This window comes from Penicillium crustosum (genome assembly GCF_028827405.1).
Source record: "Penicillium crustosum strain IBT 35664 chromosome Unknown utg000004l_segment0_segment0, whole genome shotgun sequence".
NCBI classification, from domain to species: domain Eukaryota; kingdom Fungi; phylum Ascomycota; class Eurotiomycetes; order Eurotiales; family Aspergillaceae; genus Penicillium; species Penicillium crustosum.
Genome location: NW_026623125.1, coordinates 1,322,821 through 1,338,539, shown reverse-complemented (window position 1 = coordinate 1,338,539; position 15,719 = coordinate 1,322,821). Strand labels below are relative to the sequence as shown.

Sequence of the window (15,719 nt, the reverse complement as noted above, 5' to 3'; positions counted from 1 at the left end):
AAGAGTTTACAGGTCGATATATGGTAGTTTATTGTTGAGTTGTTGTCCACCCATTTCAAATACACAACGACCAGATAGATTATAGATCGCAGAGTCAGGCAAAAACGAATGAATATGCCTGTTCCCAACAACACTCAAGTGCAGCAGTCAAATAATTATGTAACCTATCTAAGCCGTGCCTGGAGTCGGCTCACGCACTAGAACTGCCCGGTACTTTATTTCCCCCTTTCTCAGTTTCAGCATCGCCTCTTTGATCCCATCTGGCGTCATAGGAAACTTCATAATCGTTGGCCTGATTTTCTTACGGTTGCAGAATTCCATCAATTCCCGAAGATTCTGTCGGGAAGCAACTAGACTTCCTTGGATTCGAACGCCACGATTGTTCAAGGGGAGAAATGGGACGGGTGTTTCTGTCTGCGAAATGGTCAGGGGATAAATAGTCCCTTTGGTATCCATGAGTCGTATCAATCTCCCCACCAAAAATTTAGTATATATTTCACTGCTCTATCATAATGGAGAGGACTAACGATGCTTGATTGAGGAAGTAACTTCCACAGAGCAACAGATGCTTTAACGGCCGAAAGGAGGAGTGGTCAATCTGATCTAGAACATGAAACTCCCCTGCGCCATATCGAAGCGCATCCTCTTGCTTATCGTCAGTTCGAGATAGGACTACAACATGGCATCCAATCTCGGCAGCAATCTTGATGGCCAAATGGCCCAGGCCACCAACGCCGAGGATGCCAACCCGCTCTGTTGGGCGAGCATGGAAATGACTCAGGCAGTTCCAGACCGTGGCGCCAGCACATAGCAGGGGCGCTGCATCTTCAGATAAATAGCCATCGGGAATGGGAAAGACACAACTGACATCCCAGACTGTGCCATGGCCGAAGGTGCCGACGTCAAAATCACATTCACCGTAGATCCTAGCGCTTCGGCAGTATTGATCCCAACCTGAGGGTGAGTATTAGAACCCATAGTTCAATAGTAATAGTATGTAGAGTAAATGCAAACCAGTTCCACAGTTATCACAGGCACTGCAGACCTTGCGCACATATCCAAAGCCAACACGGTCACCAACCATGACTGTGGTTACGTTTGAACCCAGAAGCTTAATGATGCCGATACCTTCATGGCCGAGGACTTGGGTTGATTTCACAAAATGCTCATCCGTTCCACATATGCCCGAGTGAGTAATTTCAATATAGACCTCATTGGGTCCTAAGATTCGAGTTGTAGTATCCGATACAATATGACCACTGGGTGAACCGCGGAAGACTTCAAATGAGACATCCATTGTATACTATTTATTGTGTAATGAGATGAGTGGTGGGGTGAATATGAACTGGGTTCAGAGTTCCCGACATTGAAGTGTGATGAGCGGTAACATTTAACTATCCTGTCAAGGTTACTCCCGGGGCCATGTAATGACCGTCTTGGCTGCTAACGTATCTCGTATGAGGGATTAAACTTCAAGCCGCTATCCTATATGCGTGAATCTTAAATTCGGAAACCGTGTAACAAAGAGCGTGCCGGATAAGGCATTACACAGACGCCAAAAGATGAATATCATGGCCTAATCTGTGAATTTAGAAGGTGAATATACTCCAAGGTAATTATAACCGATCTCCGTCTCGGGGCTAGGCTCATAAGGCTTAATATTATTACCTCACAGGGAATCTGTTATGCAGGGATCGGCAAAACACCTATGATTTTGTGCGGATGTCTCTGATTTCTTCAATTGACGGGCTAAATTACATGCCCCAGATGGGGCTACATTTGGAGATATTTGAACAGATGACTTTCTTGAATAATATAGAAGGGAGTATGACTAGAAGCATCTACCGAGCGAGGATTTTCGAGCGTCATCATATCTTAGGTTATTCGCACACGATCCTGAAATATATAATGAGCCAATGGAATTCAATCCTGGTTGATTCTTTTAACATGAGGATGGCGTTGCTCCCGAGTGCGATTCTCAAAAGCTCGTTCTTAGATTCGGACGCCGGATCTGTTCTGGTCGTTTTCTCGCCGACACAAGCCTGTTCCTCATTATCGCAAATTCACTCGCGGTCTTGATATTGCGAAACACGTCGCAGAGGATGGCAAGGAAATATATCTCCTAGCTGAGTTCCTGCCTGGCATTATCAGTCATCCATCCCCATTTCATATCCAAGTCCGAGCACACAGTGAAGATGCTGAAAAGCTCATCAGATCTGCTGAGGTGGAAGATCTATGACTGAGAGGGGATTCAGAGGTATTTAATGATATTCAGTTCTAGAAGTGCTTGGACTAGAATGAGAGATCTGCGAAAAGAGGTGTGAATTCTTTTTAGGGCTAATTTAAAAAGTCTATACATAAAAGCCAGGCGGTTGGAGACTGGCGTATCATGCAAGTTGTTGTGCGTAGATATCCCGAATGAGAAAATACAGTAACCAAATCAACTCAAATCCGTATCGAGGCCCTCCAATTTAGAGTAAAACAGGCTTTACATCAAACAAAATCCTTACTGAAACTCATCCACATTGAATGTAGAAGGGGTTGGAGCTGCTGCTGCTGCTGGAGGTGGTACCGCTGGGGGCAGAGCCACCTCCACAACCCGTGCTGGAACCAGAGCTCTAGTTCTCAACGCCACCATCCTCGGTGTAGTAGGCAGCAGGGGTGACAGTGGTATCGGTGGTGGGGTCCACACCCATGGTGATCCAGGCGAAGATACCGTCGGAGACAGAGTCGCCGAGGTAGACGTACTCCATGACGGGGTCGATGGTGTCAGCCTCCTCGGAGAGGATGGAGTCTTCGGCGTTGGTGGTCAGCTCCTGGGTGTTGGTGCTATAGGGGGCAGTCTTCTCGACCTCGGGCCTTGAGCGTAGTGGCGCACTTTGACAAGCTGCGTTGGTGAACACTAGCTTTGTCCAGGAAAGCGCGGCGCTCAGCAGCTTCAGCGCGATGGTCGTGGCCGGGGTGAGCAGAAACAGCACCAGCCAGACCGAGAAGGCCGACGGCGAGAGCAGATGCAATGTGAACCATTTTGCTTGAACAGAAAGCCGAATTGAGTAGATTTGTTGGAGATGAGTAGATTTGTTGGAGATGATGGAAGAAAAAGAAGCTTCCAACGCGGATCCCTCCTCCCTTTTATGTATGCCCCATCCCCCTTTCCTGGACATGAAGTGTACCACTTCAGGGAGAAGGACGTAGGAGGTGGATTCATTCATTGCAGCTCGACGAATTAGAACTATGTTGTTCCTCAGCAACGTAAGGTACACAATAGACTTTTGGGTTTGAACGGAGTAGGCACCGCCGGACGGACACAGTGAAACCAGGCTTGAAGAAGATGTAGCCAGTAATCGAGCTGTTGATTAGAACTCGGACCTTCTGGACGGAGCAATAACGTTCCTCGAAAGGCAATTTTAGTAGCGTGAGGGTGGATACACCGATGATCATGGATACATTTAGAAAAGCTAAGATATAATTTGCAAGTATTGTTAAAATAATTCTCCATGTGGACCTTGTAAAAAGTGCCAAGTGCGGTGGTTATACTCCGTAGTGTAAAGGAGTTCCGTTCCGAGTGGATCATCCAAGTGTTTTGCCCGTCGATTCGGCAGTCGTAATTGGACTTCATACCTTCCATAGCATACACAGGCAACCAGGACAGCAAACCAGGAAGTCAATCGAGAGAGGTGTAGGAGTGTGTATTGTCAATCTGTAAACTATGTTGTACTTACTACTTGCAACCTCCGAAACACTAATTTTTACTAACTTACTTACATATTATCCACCTGCATAAATAAGAGGATAGGTGCAAGCGCGTAGTAGTGGGAGACCATGCCCCCCCACTACACTAGGTATGCGCATGTAAAGCATAAACCCCCACCAATAACGCTTCTTTATTAATCCCGTGCGAAGGATTGGTGGGAATTAACATGGCGGTCAATATGGAGTTCCCTGATGTTTTCATGTTCCCAAACACGGCCATTGCATAATGACATACGTACGTTCTATACTATGCACGGATAGCGACGAGCAAGGCGCAACAGATAGAGCATAAACCAGCAGCGATCATTATCACACCGGTGCCTCGCGGGCACGCTATAACAAGCATCGGTTCCTGGTAGACTTTCTGGATGTTGAGGTTTTCGCTGGCTGCAACAGACGCGTAGTCACCATGCGTGTACTTAATCTTGGCGATCTAGTTTATAACGACGACACCGTATTAGTATTCCCAAGACCCCCTATGTGTTTCGGACCACATTACCGCGGGAAAGACAAACATTAACTGAGTATAAAATATTCCACAAGGCACAATGCATGGCAGCAATTGTCCGACGCATGCATGTACTCCACTTTTATTAAAGCATATAAGCCTGTAAAGAAAGGTCTTGGCATCACCTTAGGCCTGTCTGGGACATTCCAACAAGGCAGGCTGTAGACGACACTCTACTATGCAAAGCACTTTATCTCAATCACAGTGGATTACTATCTAGGACGAAAGACTTGGCACAAGCGAGCTGACGTGGTGGCCCTCGGCGCGTATCCGATATGGTCTCTACTTTGATTTGTCAGATATTATGCATCAAATGAAGATCCGTTGTGGATTATAACCTGACGTCCGTATGAATTTTTCAAAAAAAAAGAGGGATGAATAACGCTCTGTAATTATATCTCTAGTATTTTGGAGTCTCACGACTTCGTTCTCGACCCGTCCTCGAGACATACCTAGTCCATATTTGGATTAGTAGTAATCCATGTAGAAGCCAAACTTGTCCACTGTTTCTTCTAGCATTTCTCTCACTTCCCAGCCAAGGAAAACCTCCCTCCAAATCAACCATACACTATGTCCTCGGATATACAGCCGTGCAAACGAGCAAGTCCGACAGGCGATTTATCCCGCAGATGGACACCTTGGAATGTGATATTTCTTTGAATATCAAGCCTGATCAATTGAAACTACCAGACCGGGCCGTCAAGTTTCATGGCCATAAAGCCCGCCAAAATCAGGCAGTCATTCCAGAGGGACTTCGCCCGACAAAGGTGTCATAGGAGATATCAAAGTAGCTGGTCTAGAGGGCCCTAATGGTCATGTATGTTGAGAAAAGTCCTTGATCAGGGGATATGTCTTTCTGGTGAAGCATAAGCACTTCGTATTTCAAACGGGGTTTATCGGCCCACTTCAGGGATTCCGGGAATCAGGGAATTTCCTTTTCTCTAATATACGTACATACCCCACTTTTATATCGCCCAGGGGAGGGCTGATAAGGAAGTTAAGAGGAGGGAAAGGCGATTGATTCCCTAAAAAGAAACAGAAGAGCGTTACATAAATCGCCGGCCGAAGCCTAACAATCATGTCAGGCTCTGTGTATCAACAAATGCCAAGTATTCTCTACAAAATCAGTACTTATGCGGCAGTCCGAAAGACCAGACATAAGGCTCCCCATGTCGACCTTTGGCTGTAATGAAGCTAGTAAACCGATAATAAAAATAGAAATACTCTTCCCAATACTTTCAACTCAGATATCACTCCAATAAAATAATCCACAACACTGAACAAGACTATTATTTTGCAATAAGTAACCGACGGAGCCGAGCTATAACCAGTGAATGTCATACACCGAAGAAATAAGAAAAAAGGAAAAAGGCAAAACGCAATCTCCACTGAACCCAAACTCTAGCTCGACTACAGCCACCGTCGCAAGGCATACCGGCAAAGGATCGAGCCATCCAACCCAATAAATGAGTGATATCGAATAAACATTCCGGGAATAAAGGGAATCCATGGATCTGATAAACGCCGCAAACCCCTGCTGTACCTCTTGTAAGACTTAAACACAAATGCAAACCACCCACGAACCTCAACCCCTAACACATCCTTATCACCCTGAGAACAGGTTCATGGGTTCCTGAGAGCTCGACATTCCGGCTTCAGGAAACCGGTCTTTTAGTGTCACCATGAGAGCCGGCTTATCCCAGAGGAAATAAACTTTCTGGTCAGCCCAGTTGGCACTCTCTGGGCGTAAGGTTATGTCGAAGTGATAGAGGAGTTTGCAGAGGATAAGGCGGATTTCGCAGTTTGCTAGACTATTAGAGGGAATAATATATCAGTATTAATTGAGATAGTGCAATGTGGGTAATGGGGGAAATGGCGAGGAACGCACTGTTTTCCAAGGCAGACGCGCGGCCCAAGGCTGAATGGCTGCAAAACATCTTTCTTATCATTCTTAAAGACTGGGTCTGAGTCTAGCCAGCGCTCTGGAATGAACTTGTCTGGGAAGGTGAAGTTGGACTCGGAGTGGTAGGAAGCGTAATGGTGACATGCCACAGCAGTCTATTTGCGATTAGTACGCAGGTTTCAATTGTGACATATTGAAGTTAAAATACATATACTTACCTCTCCAGGGAGAAAATGGCCATCCACGGCTGCTCCACCTTGCGGTACGAGGCGCGACAGACTCGTCACAAAGGGCGGGTAGATACGCAGCGACTCCTCAATGACAGCGTTCATGTACTTGAGTTCTTCCACGGCGCGGAAAGTGATGTCACTTTCCTGTTTGAAGGTGGAGCGGATCTCGGCGATGAGTCGGCTCATGACATGGGGAGCTGTACACAGGTAAAAGATGCAGCCAGATAAGAGGGTTGCGGATGTTTCGCTCCCTGCCACGATTAAACTGTCGTTGATTATAATTAGCACGGTATATCAATTTCTCACGGGAAAAATGGAAAAGGAGAATGGCAGAAGGAACTTAGAAGTAGCAAAGTCACGCACATAAAACCATTAGAATGAATCTCAGCCCGAGTCATAATACGCTCGCTCTCGCGATATTGGCCCTTTTCCTCGCTCAGCCCATGCTGGAGAATAGCAGACATAAAGTCTGGCCGTGCTATATTAGACTCCAAGCGACGATCAACCTTCTGCGCGCTCAGATAAAAGTGTTCCTGACCAACGCGCTTGACTTCTCCGGGAAGGAACAGGTCCAAGAGGCCCTTGAGCATAGAGAACTGATTCACAACTCCAATATAGGCAAGAGCCTTCATGGAGGTAAAGATCAACTTAATCCACGGATGAAGCTGGCTGTCTTGCAGGCAGTCGAAGGGCTCGCCAAACATGAGGTCACCGGTGATATCAAAAGTGGTAAAGTTCATCCAACTCTTAATGTCGACGACGGTTATCCCCTGCCGAACTTGAGACCGTAATTTTGTGATCAAGGTATCGACATACCCTGTGATAAGACCTTCTTGATCTTTCAAAGCCTTCTCAGAGAAGGCATAAGCTAGCAGCCGTTTCTGTCTTGCGTGGGTCGCATGGTCTACCGCACAGACCAAATGATCGACGCCATTCGCAGGGGCTATATAGTGGCTCCGATTCTTGGGGAAGCAACCACCAGGTCTGGTGCCGTAGATATCGCGAAAGGCCTCTGCTGTATTAAAGGCCAACTCATTGGGTCCAAGGCGCAGGATGGGACCGTACTTCTTGTGAAGTGCCAGAATGTCTAGGTGGTTTTGGCCATTGATGACGGAGATATTGGACGGGATACGAGATATGGCCCACAGTTTGGGACCGGGAAAGTGACGCAGAGGGGACAAGCAGAAGGCATAGATGATGCTGTAGGTGGCCCAGACTAGGAACTGTTAATTGCATGTTGATTAGCGCTACTGTCTCTGCAAACGCCTGCCAGAGAGGAAGGAGTAGTAAGATTGCATTTCTCAGAGCTGCTGTGTTTCCTCGGGGAGCTATCCTGAGAAGGACTGGGCTCTACTGTAGGGTTCTTTTCCTGCATGAAACAAACGAGGGCTGGGGGTACGGGTGAATGCAACTTACAAGGCATCCTGCAGCCGCGCTCCAAAACCCAGGGCCCGAGGTTGCCCAATACATGGTGAGATTTGAAGTAAAAGAGGCCATGGAGGTCCACAGGGTCATGCACCGCCCTGAAGCCAGATTAGTTTAGGGTCATTTGGCTGGTTTCTGTGCCGGATAGGAATGGGATTTGGTAAATGTTTCTCTTCTTCCAGATTTGAAAGAGTGATTGGACACTGAACTGAGACCAACAAAAAGAGAAAAGAACATAAAAAGGCTGAGTTGTACCAGTTGAATGCGGTTAGTGGCAGACGTCAGGGTGAGGGATAACATCGGGGCCAGGCGGAAGGAGAAGGCGTAACACAAACGGGATATCTCATTACTCCCGCATCCAAACACATAGAGCCATATCAAATCTATCTACAATGTTTCTTTGACTCCGAATATCCTCGGGAAGATCCCTAGTCAAATTGCTGATTCAACTGGGATTCAGACGGCTTCCGACCGTAAACGACATGCAGCTTGCAGTAAGTATGCACGGCGGGATTCTTGAGATCTTTGCGCACCCCTGCCAGGAAAATCTGAGTATCATTATTCGACCATCCTAGGACACGAGTGAAAAGAGCCAGCGAGTAGGATTCAACCGCCATGAGAAGGGAGCATTGGTTGTACCGACCAATTTCCTTTTGCACGGGATCCCTAGCCCAAACACTGGATGGAACCTAAAAAATAAAACACATGTCAGTCATGACGGAAGAGGCAAACAAAACCTAAGATCCAATCAAGCAGAGAAAGGGGAGACACAGGGTCGCACCTTGTACACCTCATCTCGAACATCTTCAAAACCAGCCTCAACCAGGCGCTGCCGGTGACCTTCGGCGATATTCATAGGTCGGTGAAATGCCTCGCTGGCCTGAGTCAGTCGTTCGAGAAACTCGCACAATGCCGGGGCAAGAAGGATTGAATCATCATCCGACTTGAGCATAACTTCAAACTCCTGCAGCTCAACCCATCCACCGGGACGGAGATACTCGTAGCTCTGGCGCATCAGCCGCGGCCAGTCGGCGATAGCACCGCCCAGATCCCGGGCATGGATGAAGTCAAATGGTCGGCTTGGGCTGTAGAGCCATTGCGATTCGGCGTCGTCTACCACAAAGCGAAGGTTTGGTGGAACCCATGATGGCTGGATAGGACTCAGATCAGTTCCCGTTACCTCAGCACCGGGGAAACTGTCTGCAAAATCGATGGCCCAGATTCCGGTGCCGGTGCCAATGTCGAGGGCACGCTGAATGTGTTCGTCCAGTGGGGCTCGGAAGAGCCGGCCGTTTAGCACGAGGTTTCGAACGTGGTGGAGGAGATCTTGCCGATCTTGTTCAGGTTCATCATTGGGAAGGACGTAGTGGCCTTCCCGGTATGAGTGATAACGTCTTCCATTTTCGTAAGCATAGTTTTTCACGTCGGATAGCAATGAGGCTGTGTAGCTAGACGTGTTCTCTGATTGTCCATCATCGAAGACTGAGTCAGAATCGTCGGTCGTTGATGCCACTGATGATGTGTATCCATTATCATGATTGCTTTCTGGTGATAAAGGGTTCACAGGCAGAGATGGCGGTAATGGAGCGAGGTTAGAAACATTGTAGCCCACTTCTGGAACGGACGTGGTTGGGTTCATTGGAGCTGGTGGCAAAGAATACGGCATTGGAACATTCCCAGCCGAAGTTGAAACTTCAATTTCAGTGAGCGAGAGGGATGATTCAGGTATCAATGGGTCTAAGGCCTCGCTGTCACTGTCCTCGGAGCTTTCCTCCGGAATTGGGACCAGTGCAGGCGATGAGAGAATACTCTCTTTGCGATGATTGCCATCGGCTTCAAACGCGGAGTCCAGCACCGGGAGCTCAGGTATATCCGGCAAGCCAAACGCACGAATTATTGGCGCTGAAATTGAAGAAGTAGGCGGCAATTGCCTAGTGAACTCTGAAGCTTCTTGCATTGCCGATTCCATTTGGTCGAAAGTCCGTTTCAACGGGATACAAGGGACAGGCGCTGACACATTCCTTGGAGTTGGATTGTCTGAGGTCGTTTTCGTGGAATTTGGGACGTAGTGAGACTGCATCGACATTCGCGGAGAATCAGGATTCCCTGTCACGCCTGGGTATGTGTGAGAGGACAATAGATCGGTGCCCAGTTCTATTCTCATGTTGCGTCGCCTGTCGTCCAGGCATATAGGGTAAATACAAAGGAAGTCAATCATGCCGGGAAGAGGTGGCTCTAGAGAGCCAACCTATGCTGTAACGATATTCGAGCACACTGAGCAACGAGCTACTTAGGAAGGTCCTAGGGAGGAAAAGGCTAGATAAGGAACAAGTTGCTTTAAGCGAACGAAGTCGAATTGTTATGGAATTAGCCCTTTTACCAGTGTATCACAAGTAATATCAAAAAAGGAAAAGTGCCGGAGTATATGGCCAATTCTAATATTCTACAGGGGTTTGCGACATATTGCCACAATTGAGCTTTTTGCCAGCAGAAAATCAAGGCCAGTATGTAAATATTGAAGAATATTAAAAACTTTTGCTTTTCATGAAAAGATGGCGAGGGTATTCATATAACTAGATTCGGGATTTCATGACAGCCCGGTACCTTGAGGAAGGAGCGCACCCATGTATTACTTGGGATTCGTACGTGGACGCAAGCACAATCATGGCTTTGAGCACGTATTTCCCCAACATCCAATACCAAGGAGTGTGAGGTGACTGACCATGGAGGGACCGTGCAACAGTTCTCGCTGAGGGGGCTTGAGAATCAGCACTGTACACAATATCGTGCCTTCAACGCCCCAGCTAGGCCTGGGTAAAGGTTAGATAACAGTTCGCGTCTCCAAGGGTAAAACATACACAACTCGAGCGACTATTCCCGCTTCTCTTCTCCTCAGGGGACACATGCCCAGTCAATATTTCCATGCTCGCAACAATATACAATCTCATTTCTCTGGGAAGTAATGTGAGTTTTGCAGGTATCGATGGGGAGAAAAAGTTGTCAACATAAGTGACAGGTTACACGACAATTCCGTGGCTTTGAACGGGCGGACTTCGTTTTAGGCACTCACTCAGCAGGTCCTATTGTCCAAGCCGGGATGTTTGTTGCTTCACCTGAGGGTGATCAACTCATCATTCAAGATAGTTCATTGATCACGACTATATATATGACCAGTGGCCGGAACGATGATGAATGGAGGTATGAAGAGAAAAAGGTTGATATCGTATGGAAAATGGCTATTTGTAGGCCAAAGAGACAAAGAAAGACAATCATAAAGCCCTTTCATTGTCGCAAGCGGTAGAAAAGGCGGTAATATCATTTCCCTCTTAAGGAGGTTATGTATCCATGCAGGAGGCCGAACTCTAGTTGATCTTGAAATCTTTTCCCCGAATACTTTTCCTCTATGGGCATGATGTAGTATTTCATAATAGGTTTTATACGTTCTCTCTCTATTTCTCAAAGTTCGAAGCCTGCCACTGCACTGGCCAGGTAATCGCGTTGCACGGTGCCAAGGGTTAATACCCGGATTTGATCGGGGGGGATTGATATCCTGTCAAGGGTCGGACAAGGTGAGAATAATATGTTTTCAGCTACCCGATGACCATTTTAAAGAGCCAGTTTGTACGATGTTTCATGCTGGTTATGAGGGTTTACTGATATTGGTTGTGTTGAAGTACACATCATCTACCTGCAGGAATACCTCACTGAAAGTTGAACTGATTTCTGTAAGCCATACAGTATCTGCAATGCAGTTGCAATCGCAGCTGGAGCATCGGGGTATTATCTCATTCGTCATCATTCATGCGCCCGGATCACCTGGAATCGAGGGGTCGGTACTGTCTCCATCAATTAATTCCCACCCGGGCCGCGAGGAATCCGTGCACCCTTTCCTACTCCAGTTCCTTCAGTCTTTTCAGGTTTGACCTCTAGTCCTGCTTGGAGGACAGCGGCATGGAGAATCCGCCAATGGGCCTCCTGGTTAAATTCGCATACGCTCTCCAGCGTGGTACGCTGCACCTCCGCCCGTAGGTCGATCTGGTTCGACACTAGCAATCCCTTTTCGAGATCGATGCGAGCGTTCAGCACACCATCCTGGATGAGACCGACTAGTTCTTGCACAAACGGCGAGGAAATGTCCGTGGGATGCGCTTCCCCGCCAACGACGGTAGGGGAAAATATCTTCGCCATGGAGTCAAGTGTAACACGGCTGAAAGGAATCATGTACTGCTCGATAGATTTGGTGCGGATGCGTTTGTACAATTGCGGGATATGACGCTGAAGGTGAATGTCGAGGAGGTAGTCGGGGCGATAAGCTTCGAGAATGTCAAGGCATTGGCGGAACTTGAAGTTACAGAAGAAGGCGATGGCGCGGCGGATATGAGGCTCGAGTTCAAGGAAGTTGCGGAACGTCGGGCTGTCAAGGACGTTTTTCTGCAGTTCGTCACGGTTCATAGAGGCGAGAGCACACAGACCACCGTAGACAGCGACATCGTTGGGGGTGATGACTTCGTTGTAGGTGTCGCCCAGCTCCGGCGGGACGGACAAGAAAGAGTTTGCTGCTTCCAGATATGAGCCTTGGTGCATCTGTGACAGAGCTGAAGCGGCGGTAATTTTAGATAGGTTTTTGGCTGCGTCCTCTGGCTTCGACTGAGAGTTACGTAGTCGGTGCACGTTTGACTGCACAGACATCCAGTCACCACGTTCTGTGGCGACATTGACCATCTTGAAGAGCATAGAAGTGATGTGGTTCGGGGTAGTGCAGTAGTCTCTCATACGTGAGTAAGCCTTGGAGGCAGCAGACAGGTCACCAGTCTCGTAATGATGATTGCCCAAATCCTCGTGGCCCATCTATAGAGGTCAGTATCACACATGTTCCAGCTCGATATTTTTACTCCTTACCCGGATGCTCTCTTTAATCAAATTATTCTTGTATCCCCGTAGCTCATGTTCCAATCGCTCGGTCTGGGCCTGTACGTATCGATTGGTTTCCTGGACCCAAGCGGCATCAAGCGAAGCATCAGGGTCGTTCGGAGCGACCTCCGCCAGTGCGCGGACCGCCCTCTCGTATCTCGAAACGTCTTTACTGGTTTTAGCTTCGGCGATGGCTGCCTTGAGGGCGTCGGTCGAGAGTAATGGGGAGCATGTGCCAATGAGGTAAAGACGGTCGTAGCGGGTACGCCCTGACCATGTGTTAGAACAGAACGTCTGGCTGGAGACAATAGATTTCACTCACCAGTGTAGTTTGCAATGTAAGTATCAAGGTCGAATTTGGGAGGCTCTGCCAAATTAAGTATGTCAGCGATATCTAGGCACAGCATCATGGCGGAGATAGCCCCGCGCCGGTGGTAACAAACCTTCCACTTTCACAAGTACTTTAGCTCGGGGGGTAGCAACAGCTGTAGTGGCCTCCAGAGCTGCAGCATCCACATCTGCCCGAGACGGACCAGAAGCATCTGGAAGCGTGGTATCCATGTTGTCGAGCTGTTCGGATGATGCGTTGCGGGGAAAAGTGGGAATAGCAAATTGTCTCAGCAAAACAGAACTTGATTAACAAGCTAGACTTTTGGCGAAGGAAGACAGCAAATAATTTGAACGCTAAGAACAATAAGCTGCTTAGGGTAGAGAGCACGAGAGGTGGGTGACAATCAGTCGGCCGATCATTGTGATGGGTGATTGATTGCCTGGCAGGACCTGACCGCCTACCACACCGCCATCCAGGGGTTCTTTCGATGAACACGATCGACATAACTACATGTGTAGTGATAGGACAAAACAGAATCTTATTCTCTGAAAGCGACTAAACATCTTTGATTCAGGTATCTTTTTTTAATAACTTTAAAGATCCAAAAAGCCAAAGGATGACGTGAAAACTAGATGCCGCTCGATTTGTCACAGTATGTGTCCATTTGGCAGGTTAATTGTATTAACATGCTATCGAGAATGTCTTCTAATCATCAAGAAGCATAGAATAGAAGTAGTGAGCCATTTAAGACTACATATAGATTAAATTCATGGTCATGGATATTAAATCTGATGCGTGACACCGAAGATCCACAGGCTTCGACCTGCGGGGACTACCTCGGGACTTGAGTAATCAGGAAATTAAGCATCGTCAGCCTTTCGGCTATATAAAAGCGACCCGGGGCCCGAATATCTTGATTATAATCCTTCTCTTTGCCGACTGCATAACCAGATATATAATCGACAGAACTCGGCAGTAATCACAAATATCGAGGTATATATATAACGAGCATAGCGGAACGTCAATCAACCCGCTATTCGACTTCTACGAACATAACCAAACCAAACCACAAACCAGACCAAGCCCCTCAATATGTCCCAAAACCAACCAGTCGCCTTGATAATAGGCGCATCACGAGGAATCGGGCGCCAAACTGCCATCGACCTAGCAAAGAATGGCTATACTGGTACAGACCACATGCAAATCCAAGATCATCAAAACTAACCCAAAATCAGTAATGCTATCTGCAAAAACAACATCGGACGCATCAAAAGTGACTCCATTCCCACCAGACCCAAATTCATCACAGTCCACTATCAACACCGTAGAACGCGAAATCCGCGAAGCGGGTGGACACGCAGCAACGGTCGCCGTTGACGTGCGCGACGCGGCGCAGATCCAGCACGCCGTCGAGGAAACAGTTCGCATCTTCGGGAAACTCGATGTACTCGTGTACAACTCCGGCGCAATCTGGTGGTCTTCTGTTGAGAATACGCCTCTCAAGCGGTTTAAGCTTATGCAGCAGGTGAACCCTGAGGGACTTTATGCGACTATTCAGACTGCTTTGCCTTTCTTTGAAAAGGCGGGATGGAAAGGACGCATTGTTGTTGTTTCGCCGCCTATTTATTCGAGGTTCTTTAGGGGGAAGACTGCTTATGCAATGGGTGAGTTTGTATCTGATGGTTCTGGAGGCCAGGGTTGGTATTGAGTGTGTTTGATTCTATGTGCTAATATGTGATCTGTTGTATGTAGGCAAAGTCGGAATGAGTGTCTTGGTCAAAGGCCTGGCCATGGACTTTGTGCGTCAAGGCCGAAATGAAATGGCGGTGACAAGTATCTGGCCTGCATCGGTATGTGTCGTGATGTTAATTTTATTTCGAGCCAGTCTGCGAGGGGATTTCTGACTGCTTTACTTTCCAGTCGATTGAGTCAGCAGCTACGGAGCATAATAAGGGATCCGACGCGTCCTACAAAAAGGATTTGAGAAAGCCGGTATGTCCATTTCTCGACATGTCATGCTATCAACTTTCTTTTTTATAGTTTTTCAGTGCTGACACGCTGCAACAGACGATATTCTCAGACGCTATTCTGGCCATGCTTCGTGCCCCACACCAAGTAGTGAACGGGCTCCTGGATACAGACGAGGACTTCCTCAGGGAGAAATGTGGAGTCTCTGACTTTTCCAAATACTCTGTAATCCCAGGATCGACGCCGAGGCGGATTATGCCTGCTAACTTCCCAGTACTGGAAGTTGCGGAGCAAGATGATGAAGGGCAGCGAATGGATAGCACGAAGGCGCGGGCAAAGATATAGGTTTGATGAAAATCATAGGTCAATTGAACCTGTCGCTAATTCAAACCCAGAAATGTGTTTTTGAGAATGTAAATAACCCATGTATGCATTAAATAGGGCCGAATAATGTTCTATAGCAAGATCCACTACCAATGTAGGCAATGTTGAAACAAGATGTAATGAACGAGAGGCCAACAATATATTACTCCATATACTCGCGAATAAGAAAAGAAAAGAAGAAAAGAAGAAAAGGAGACGCTCAATGCTAATGCAGCCGGAAATGCAACCCCAAAAAGCAATAAAAGACTAGCCAATATTAGTAAAACTTCGAGCAAGAACCACAACTCCAAGTTTCATTATCCAAAT

The 15,719-nt window shown here is 47.4% G+C and overlaps 6 protein-coding genes across 6 annotated transcripts; 1 reads left to right on the top strand and 5 right to left on the bottom strand.

Moving 5' to 3' along the window:
- Positions 1–496: 496 nt before the first annotated feature.
- On the bottom strand, positions 497–1,297 carry N7487_009565 (Alcohol dehydrogenase superfamily zinc-type; the record flags this gene model as incomplete). The annotated part of the gene is made up of 2 exons (XM_056877295.1): positions 497–954; positions 1,015–1,297. 2 exons carry the CDS (start codon positions 1,295–1,297, stop codon positions 497–499), a joined length of 741 nt encoding a protein of 246 aa, XP_056725875.1.
- A 1,321-nt stretch (positions 1,298–2,618) lies between these two features.
- On the bottom strand, positions 2,619–3,027 carry N7487_009564 (Intradiol ring-cleavage dioxygenase core; the record flags this gene model as incomplete). Its single annotated transcript, XM_056877294.1, has 2 exons — positions 2,619–2,829; positions 2,879–3,027. The coding sequence occupies 2 exons, from the start codon at positions 3,025–3,027 to the stop codon at positions 2,619–2,621; spliced, it is 360 nt and encodes a 119-aa protein (XP_056725874.1).
- A 2,840-nt stretch (positions 3,028–5,867) lies between these two features.
- Positions 5,868–7,864, bottom strand: N7487_009563 (cytochrome P450; the record flags this gene model as incomplete). The annotated part of the gene is made up of 5 exons (XM_056877293.1): positions 5,868–6,072; positions 6,150–6,319; positions 6,383–6,659; positions 6,758–7,617; positions 7,811–7,864. The coding sequence occupies 5 exons, from the start codon at positions 7,862–7,864 to the stop codon at positions 5,868–5,870; spliced, it is 1,566 nt and encodes a 521-aa protein (XP_056725873.1).
- Positions 7,865–8,247: 383 nt separating this feature from the next.
- Positions 8,248–9,776, bottom strand: N7487_009562 (class I SAM-dependent methyltransferase; the record flags this gene model as incomplete). The annotated part of the gene is made up of 2 exons (XM_056877292.1): positions 8,248–8,508; positions 8,601–9,776. 2 exons carry the CDS (start codon positions 9,774–9,776, stop codon positions 8,248–8,250), a joined length of 1,437 nt encoding a protein of 478 aa, XP_056725872.1.
- Positions 9,777–11,668: 1,892 nt separating this feature from the next.
- On the bottom strand, positions 11,669–13,291 carry N7487_009561 (COP9 signalosome complex subunit 1; the record flags this gene model as incomplete). Its single annotated transcript, XM_056877291.1, has 4 exons — positions 11,669–12,667; positions 12,719–12,999; positions 13,053–13,097; positions 13,174–13,291. The coding sequence occupies 4 exons, from the start codon at positions 13,289–13,291 to the stop codon at positions 11,669–11,671; spliced, it is 1,443 nt and encodes a 480-aa protein (XP_056725871.1).
- Positions 13,292–14,153: 862 nt separating this feature from the next.
- On the top strand, positions 14,154–15,374 carry N7487_009560 (uncharacterized protein; the record flags this gene model as incomplete). Its single annotated transcript, XM_056877290.1, has 5 exons — positions 14,154–14,247; positions 14,297–14,725; positions 14,814–14,911; positions 14,982–15,053; positions 15,102–15,374. 5 exons carry the CDS (start codon positions 14,154–14,156, stop codon positions 15,372–15,374), a joined length of 966 nt encoding a protein of 321 aa, XP_056725870.1.
- Positions 15,375–15,719: the final 345 nt, after the last annotated feature.